At 41.3% G+C, this 9401-nt stretch overlaps 1 protein-coding gene across 1 annotated transcript in view; it reads left to right on the plus strand.

Moving 5' to 3' along the window:
- Mgam (maltase-glucoamylase) overlaps positions 1-9401 on the plus strand; it is a 109348-nt gene that overhangs the window by 98569 nt on the left and 1378 nt on the right. The window contains exons 61-68 of the mRNA XM_026788554.1: positions 1-65; positions 440-588; positions 1208-1292; positions 2472-2528; positions 4669-4793; positions 5710-5798; positions 6875-6915; positions 7418-7588. The exon at positions 1-65 is cut by the window's left edge and continues 32 nt beyond it. Coding sequence (XP_026644355.1) covers positions 1-65; positions 440-588; positions 1208-1292; positions 2472-2528; positions 4669-4793; positions 5710-5798; positions 6875-6915; positions 7418-7588 — 782 coding nt within the window. The remainder of the gene's footprint in view (positions 66-439; positions 589-1207; positions 1293-2471; positions 2529-4668; positions 4794-5709; positions 5799-6874; positions 6916-7417; positions 7589-9401) is intronic.

The raw sequence follows: 9401 nt of genomic DNA on the forward strand, positions 1-9401 counted from the left end.
TTCGCTGGATGCAGCTGGGCGCCTTTTACCCCTTCTCCAGGAACCACAACACCATTGGGACCAAGGTGGGATGTCAGCTTTCTCACCTCTATTATGTCACTGGAGATGCTTCTTCAGTTGTTGAGAGCAATCCTGCTGCCTGTGTTTCCTGGGACATCTTCAGATGATGGAACAGCTTCTCTCTGAATCATATTCTTCAGTATTGTCTTGATAATTCTTTATATTTAGGAAGCACTTTCCTATATGTTCCATGCAGAGTATCGTCTGAAGCCATGTTCCTGAGAAAGCTGCATCTGTTCTCCAATTACTAAGAATATCCTTAAAGTTTCATGCACCATTATGTTTATCCAGTTATGTGGAAACAATTACAATAAGCTTTCCTTGACTGCCCCTTGAGAGACATGTCTGGGTTCTAAACACTCTTCTTCTTTGCTTGTAGAGACAAGACCCTGTGTCCTGGAATTCAACCTTTGAGGATATTTCCAGAAGTGTGCTAGAGACCAGATACACCCTGTTGCCATATCTCTACACCTTGATGTACAAGGCCCACACAGAGGGCAGCACAGTTGTGCGGCCTCTTCTCCACGAGTGAGTATCGAGCTGGAATCCTGTTGAACAATGAATAACTCATTTAGCCTGTGGGGTGGTAGTTGATACAACAATTCTTTTGCATTGAAGGCATCAGTTCTTTTTGTTCTGAGCTCTCCAAGCAGAGAGCATGCTTTATTTCCCCTTATAACTTAATTTTATACACAACACAGTTCTTGGAAGGAAAGGTTTCTTTGTTTGTTTTGTAACAAAGCATTTTTTAAATGATACAACATAAAATACCATAATTTCTTTCTTATTTGTGGAGGCAAAGATCATTTTATCTGTTTTAGTTTATATAGACCCAGACTCAATGATCTTTTAGATGGCTGTTCCAAGGGGAAATTTGAGGGATGAGGGCCATCCTTGTATTAACAATGTGCTGGGCTGAAAGAGAATGCAGACATTTTCTGGAGCCAACATGCCGAAACACCTTGTGAGGTTTGGAGAAGTGACTCGTAGGGAGTATGGTCTATATGACCTGATCAAACTAGAGAGAAAAAGATGTTGCAGGATTTAGCTGTATTTGTGGTTTGAGTCTGGACTAGATGGCTTCTTTAGGGTCTTATGCTGGGCCCTTGTTGGGATCTGATTGTGACACTTCAATTTCCCTTTGTAGGTTTGTATCAGACAATGAGACGTGGAATATAGACAGACAGTTCCTGCTGGGTCCAGCCTTCCTGGTCAGCCCTGTGCTGGAACATGTGAGTATGGAGACCTCAGAGGGTAGGAGGATGAGGAGGAGCCAAGCTGTTTGGTCAGGTAAACATGGGAAGGAAAAGGCTTTCCTGTGTCTTGAGGATCCTGAGGTATCCCTCATTTCACTTTTTTTTTTTTAAATTTTCTTCTTGTAATTGCACCAAGAAACGTTAAAAATTCTACTAGCAAGTGAGGTGAAGCCAGGCCATCCATGATACCCTGGGGCCAGAGTGCAGTATCCTCCTTTAGTAGGAAGGTCTACCTCTTGGTTCTGCTAACGAGGACTCAAAGCTAAATCCTCACAGGAAGCTTTCCTCACGAGTGTGTCATCTTTCTTTACATTGCCCCACCGATCTGGGAGAGATAGAGACAAAAATTTTCTCTCCCCAGTAATGGACAAAACTGTAGTAAATACTTTTCACTCACCTTTATTCCACCAGTTTTTCTTAAAACTGTGAAGAACCAGCCCGGAATTCTAGTAACTTTCTCAGTACAAATAATGACTTAGGTGACCGTACTCAGACTATCTAAAGTTCTTCTCATGATTCTTTAAAGGGCAGTGAAAAGCATAAATAACCCTGTGTTATATTTGAAGATCTAATCTTTCCCCTATTTACTAGTATAAGGGGTTGGGGGTTAGGTAGGGACTGTAGCAAAATAATTTATTGCAAGCTGTCAATCCTTTTACCATTAAAACAAGTTTGTTGGACCAACTGCTTTGCTGCAGTATGGTCAGCTCACTGCTGGATAGCTCTTTGTTTGCTTTCTTATGTAAGGGACCCTGTAAGCAGCTAATGCCTTTTTTTAAATCTTCCTTCAAGAATGATTGGATTTCTGATTAAAGATAAGCTATTTAATATTCCTCATATCTTACTGTTCCTAGAAAATTTCCTTTTGCTCCCACAGCTAAACAAGGGTGTTTGTATCTCTAGATATGAACTGGAGTGTTTTTGTAAAGAAAGGCTAATTGAAGTTGTCCATTCCAAGGGGCATTATGGGGAGCATTGGTTAGGAAATTTTCTGGTTAAAGAGAGTAGGAGAAAGTAGACTCCCTGTTATTGCTGATCTCAGAGTCATGAGATTCAAGGCTATCGCTACTGTTGTAACTTCTTTTCTGCATGCATTGACTCCTCCATCCTAGACAACAGTTCCACTACTGACACCTTGTTTGTGTTTAATTTCAGAATGCCAGAACTGTAGAAGCATACTTTCCTAGAGCCCGCTGGTATAACTACTACACAGTAAGTTTCCTAGATGTCTGCATAGTCTGTCAAACAGTAGAATACAAAGTTCTTGTTCTGACAGATCTCACCCCAAAAGCCCTGGAGACCCTGTGTGGTTGTTCTGCACAAGCCATTGATTTCCTGTGACCTCTTTTCTCATCTCCCGGTGGGGTGAGAGCAAGGCCAGAGAGCAGAAGTGCCAAGGCTCTCACCAGTGCCTGGCTCACTGCATGTTTTTTCTCCAGGGAATTTTGTCTTTCTGTATGCCCTTACTATACACACTGGTGACTAGTCACCTCTGGAGATTATGCCATAAACTAGTTTCTGTTTCTGTCTACTTATTAAATATCTGCTTCTATTGTAAAGACCAGGAGTTTTCAAACTTCCTAGTGCTTCGACCCTTTAATACAGTTCCTCATGTTGTAGAGACCCCAACCATAAAATTATTTCCTTTGCTACTTCATAATTTTGCTAGTTATGAATTGTAATATCTGTGTTTTCTCATGGTCTTAGATGACCCATGTGAAAGGATCAATTGACTCCCAAAGGAGTCGTGACCCACAGGTTGTGAACTGCTGGTATAGATACTCAAGAAGGGTTCCTCCCTGTAATTACCTACTAAGTAAGCTCTCAAACTCTATCCACAGGGTGCATCTTCAGTTACAAAGGCAGCCACAGGGACTCTCTGTTGCACATATCTGGGCTGTAGTGGTCATTGAAGACGAGCTGGGAGGACAGGTCCGGAGAGGACACTTTAGAGCTGATCCCTTGAAGGACACATATGAGACAGAGCTTAATTATTAGGGAAGAATTAAAGGAGGGGTATTCTTGCCCTCCTAGTAGTCCACCTCCTCGAACTTTCTGAGGAGGGCGAAAGCCAGAAGACCAGAAGCAGAGCCATACACAAGCCTCTCTCGTCCAAGGATATTGTACTGATCTGGGTGAAAACAGAACAAGCACAAAGGAGCTTCTCTGTCCAGGCACACTGAGTCATTTCCCTCTTCTTGGTTGCTAGCTGGGTTCTCTTAAGAGTGAAAATACACTAACATTCAGCTATGTGCTTTCAGTCCAGCACCAGGGCCCTGAAGGGAGAGGACAGCTATTTCCCTTAAGCAACCTTCACATAGTCTTGAATTTGCATGTTGACTATCCTGTATTATAACAGTACTTTTGAATCTGTCAGGGCTTACACTAGAGCTAAGCAGGGAGACACTCAGTGTACATAGCTTAAGGGGAGGGATCCTCACTGGAAGGATCTACCTGCAGCTTGAGAGTGTGGGCTTCCTTAAAGTCTGCACCCTAGGCATCATGGTTGGAGTTCCAGCCTTGCCCAGGTGCAAAACTCTCTGTTGAGTTCTAGGTATTGGAATGGTGGGTGCTTTTCCATTTGGGTTTAGCAATATAATGATGAATTAATATTTACCTTTCAAAATTTTATGGGAACACATTGTGGAATATGGAGATAGGGTGCTATTATCCTCTAGTGGGCAGAAGCAATGCTGCTTAACATCAACAAGGACAGACCAGACTGCTGAGTACCATGGCCCAAGCCTGTAGCCCTGGCTTCTAGGTAGGCTGTGGCAAGGGGTTGCTTGAGCCTATCAATTCTGGGCTATTATGTGCTATACTAATTGAATGTCCCCATGAAACTGACAGCAGTATGGTTACCTTCTTGGAGCAGAGGATCATCAGGTTGCCTAAAAAAACGAAACCAGGCCAAGTAGGGAAAAGCACAGTATAGTCTCACAACAAATAATTATTTGGCCCAAACCATCAATAGTACCAACACCAAAAGGCCCTGTCATAGTTGAGAAGATATGGAAGGATTTGAGATTTATGACTCAGGTCAGAATGTAACTCTCACACATGAAGCAGGATTCAGCTTCACATGTGGTACGATAAGGATTGCCACAGGAGGAAGATAAAGATGCCACATGAGGCAACACAAAGGTGTCAAACAAGACAGATACAGTCAAAGATAAAGGCACTTAAATAAGTCTTTTGGATGCTTTCTATGGGGCAGGTGAATGCAGAGTGTATAGCTGGCATGTGTTGAATAGTGGAGACCAGGAGACAAGCCCAGGAGGTGGTTGGGATGTCTGCTAAATGCACTACTCAGTGATGCGCACATCCCTCATCATCTCTCTTTTTCCTGCAGGGTGTAGATATTAATGCGAGAGGCCAATGGAAGACCTTGCCAGCCCCTCTGGAGCACATTAATCTTCATGTCCGTGGGGGTTACATCCTGCCCTGGCAGGAACATGCCCTGAACACCCAATTGAGGTGAATGGGGAGGGGGAACTGGGGTTCGGTTTTGCATATTAATGAGCTTAATCATATGTGATCCCTTGAATATCACTGTGAAATCTGAAAGCATTTTCACTGAATATTTTTTGCATTTTTGTATTTGAACTTTTTAAACACTCTGGATTCTGAACAGTTTTTATCCATTGTTTTAGACTGAAGTGTATAAAATTGCATTTCTAAGAAGTGACATTTACAGAAGAAGCCAAAATGGGGGTATTCATAATTCATATTTTTGGAATATTGCACCTTCTTCTTAAGAATAAGCCATTGCTGGAAAAATTTAACCATGTGACAACTGATACCTGAGGTTGATTTTACCTTGAAAACTTTTAGGACCTCTTGACCTAAGTTCATATGTCAATCATCAATCACTAGCATCAAACAAATGCTTGCTGCATGCCTAGGACCATGGCAGTATTGAGAACTTTGTTTCATGATTTTCTTTCTTTCTTTATCAAAGAGAAACACATTCACTTGAGTTGAATATCACCATCATCTCCATTACACATATGATGAAGAGGAGGCTTTATGAAGCTATTTGATTCACTGAGTCACAGGTCCAGGAAGAATATGGGAGTCCATGTGGGCCAAATATATTGCCTCAAAACTTCACCCACTTGTTCCCTGTGTTTTAGGTGATGGGGAAATGAAGGAAGCCAGATGTGTGCTTTTAATTTAAGAGCCTTACTGAAATATTTCCCTTGATGCTTTGGTGAAGTTATTCACTTAGGACATGCAGTGGTCCAGCCTTTTATACATGCATATAGAGCCAGTTTATATGAAAACCCACTCTAAACCTCAGGAAGCATTTCATTTTGCTGCTTTGTTCCTGTGAAACCTGTTGGCTTGTGACTGTGTTTTTAGCTAATGCCTCTCTCCCTCCCCACTGCAGCCGTCAGAAATTCCTGGGCCTTAAGGTTGCCTTGAATGACGAGGGACTTGCTGAGGGCTGGCTATTCTGGGATGATGGGAAAAGCATTGGTGAGTAGGGACTGACTGGGATTCCTGGCCACACCATGGGCAAGGTTCTTGATTATCTTAAACACCTACCTTTCAGCTGAAATAAACTTACTTGAGATTTATGCACATTCTCCAACTACCCGAATAATTGTCCCAGAGAGAAAAGCTACATAGGCTGCTTATATGGGGGATTTTCCATCAGGAGATTGTGGCAGTTGGTAAACTCCTAGGAGGAAGATGACTCAAGTACTCTTTACTACACAGTAGGACTCTTAGCCACAAGAGCTCCTGCAGCTCAGCTCAGCTGTAGGCACAGGTCCAATGAATACTCAAAATGTCACAAGGGCATCTGAGAAACTGAAGTTTATTTAATTTAATTTATATTTGTTTAAATTTATATAGCTAAGTTTTACAGTGCCTTCTGCTGTGGGCCGCACAGTTCTAGAAGAAGCAAGTGGTTCCAGGAGGTATGGGGAGTAAATGAGAGAGGCCAGCACTGGACAAGCAGAGGAAGCCCTGAGAGGAGCTGGTCACCAGCAAGCTGCCTTTTCCACAGACCATGCTGCCAAACATCAAGCTTTCTCAGACTTTTAAAAAAACTTTCTGGAGATCACACCCAGAAAGTTTTTTTTTAAAGTCTGAGAAAGCTTGATGTTTGGCAGCATGGAGATCACATTCAAAAACCACACATTACCACTCTAGATAAAGCAAGGCAACAGTCAGTGTATTTGCATGTGTGGTTGTGTGCTTCTAAGCAAAAAGAATCTGGAAATTCTCAGGTGACAGAGGAGATATCAGGACTAGTAGACTGTGAGAAAAAGTGACCTATGGCAGGGTTGGGTGATTTCTATATGAAGTAGCTATTGGACAAGTGCATCTACATGCTCATTTCAAACATTTGTGTCCATCTGGTGATTGGTGTAGAACCTGACTAATTTCCATACAGAGAACTTTTACAAATCTGAACTCATTTTAATGATGAAAAATGAAATGAAAATCATCCCATATAACCCAAAATAACTTTCAGCTCAGACAAATCAGCAATTAGAAGCCATCACACAGGCCCAGCTCACATCTGTCCCTTTGTCTGTTTACAGATATGACAAAATACTACTTGGCCAGGTTTTTTGTCAGCCAGGTGAGTGTGACTGAGTTCTAGAATTTCTTCATTGCTCATCTTTCTTTTCCACCAGACCTCAGAGGGAATTTCCTATGTATTCACGAATTGTTTTTGATTGAATGTATCCATGTCTTGATAGTAACTGTTTTCAGGGTACCATTTCTCAGGTGGATAATTCTTCTGTGTAATCTGGCCCTTCTTCTGATACTAACTGTAAATGCTCTGCACACGCTGTGACCTTTCCATGTGTAGAATGTACGTTTCTTGATACTTGAGACTTGTAACTTACAGAGGCCAAGGTCATCCTTGGGACTTCGCTGATGGTGGTCCATGCAAAGTGGATCAGACAAGGCTGCAGGAGTTAGGGTGCTGAGGTCATGGTTTTTACTATCTATGAACATAAGATATTGACTCAGGCTGTCTCATTTCGTGATTTATATCTATGCCTAAAACGTAGTTGAGAACAAAATTGAACTAATTTTGATATTTGTGTCTTTCTGTTTTATTTTCAATTTGACAGAATACATTGCACACAGCTGTTATTTTTAACGATTACATACGTGGTACGACAGCTTTGAACCTAGGCTACATTGAAATTTGGGGATTGGATAATGTTTCCATTACCAGTGTGAACATCGCTGGAAACAACCTTAATGAAACAGTCTCCTATGACTACAACGCTGAAACCCAGGTTTGTGACTACCAGAAAGCCCACTGGTATTTCCCAACCCTCAAATACTTTGTGTAATCCCTCCCCACCTTGGCAGCCACTGTGTTCAGTGCCATCTGTGCACAGTGTGAAGATAAAGCAAAATCCATGGTTTATCATTTGGAATTGAACATCTGGTTGCTTACTTTCCATATCTACCATTTTGTCTGAACACCAAATTGACACTTGTCTCTCATTCTGTCTCAGAGACCAAATTCTCAAACAGCTTAATTACTGTATTTCATCAAATGCCAGCCACTATCAACTGCCCTACAAAGAGCTGGTCCACTATTTAAAGTGTCGTAGAACAGCTCTTTGCTCTCACTCATTTTTTTTTCATTAAATTTATAGGAAACTCTCGGAAATTTCCAAACCCATAGAGTCTTAGCTCAATATTTTTGTGTTTGAAATGATATTACAGGGGGAAATGTTAGGTAGGGATACACAATAACTCTGTACCAAAGTAAATTTGAATGTAAATACGTATTTAAAATATCTTGACCTAATGAGTGAATGATTAGTATCATTTTAATTGGTTCTTTGAGAATTTCATACTACTACTCCCTTCTCCCAACTTCTCCCAGAACTACCTACCCACCCAACTTTTGTGTCCTATCTATGCATCTCTGTTTGTATGTGTGTGTTTACATATATATGTAGGTATATATGTATGTATGTATGTATGTATGTATGTATGTATTATGTATGCATATATGTACCTACCTACTTATCTCAATGTGTGCTTTCTATATTTTCTTGGACATGTGGTCTTCCATTAGAATATGGTAAACTTAACATTTTATTAATGTCCATGTTCATTTCCTGTCCCAAATTTCTCTCAGATCCTCCTCTTCTCCCCAAAACATCTAACATCATGTTCTCTTTCTCACTCTTTTTTTTTTAAAACCCATTTAATCCAGTTCGTTTTGGTCAACTACTCCTAGGCATTGTGCCTTACCAAGAGTATGGTCAAGATACCCAATGTCTTATCATTGAGGGAAACTGACTTTTTCTCTCTCAGCAGCAATCAAATGCCATTAACCCCTCAGCTAGGCATGGAACTTCATGTCCCCCTTTCTTCTCCACCCTGGGATTTTGTCTGACTGAAGTATGTGCAGGTCTTGTGCATGTTGTCACAATAGCTGTGAGTTCCTGTACACCTGCCCCACAGTGTCTGGGAAATATAGTGTCTTAGTTAGGGTTTCCTTTACTGTGACAAAACACAATGGCAAAAGTAACTTGGTTAGGAAAGGGTTCATTTCAGTCCACAACTCTCGTCATAGAGGGAAGGAAGGAACTCAAGGCAGGAACTGACATGAGAGGCCATGGAGGAATGCTGCTTACTGACTTGTTCCTACTGACTGACTCAGTCTTCATTTCCATGCAGCAGCTCACAGGCACCAACACTTTTGTGTGCATTTTTGTCTCAAGTCACTAAACACATCTTAGACAAGGGTTTTTTTTACCCACTTGTTGCTTGATCTTATTCCTCCATCCTTCGGATGCTTTGCAGTCTATATGTTCACAACACTAGTGTTAGCAAGGATGTTTCTGCTTGTATAGACAATTGCAGCCATGCTAAGATATGTTCCCAACTTGCAATAATTTGATAATTGTTGATAACAAGTATGCTCTCATCCTGTCAAAGTTAAAATTAGAACCTTAGGATTCATATAATATTTCTGTCCCAATATCCATCACACTGTGATAAATGGGAGCCCTTCTTCCTCTGAGTCATTCATCCTCTCTCTCTCTCTCTCTCTCTCTCTCTCTCTCTCTCTCTCTCTCTCTCTCT

This window comes from Microtus ochrogaster, unplaced genomic scaffold, assembly GCF_000317375.1.
Source record: "Microtus ochrogaster isolate Prairie Vole_2 unplaced genomic scaffold, MicOch1.0 UNK4, whole genome shotgun sequence".
NCBI classification, from domain to species: Eukaryota; Metazoa; Chordata; class Mammalia; order Rodentia; family Cricetidae; genus Microtus; species Microtus ochrogaster.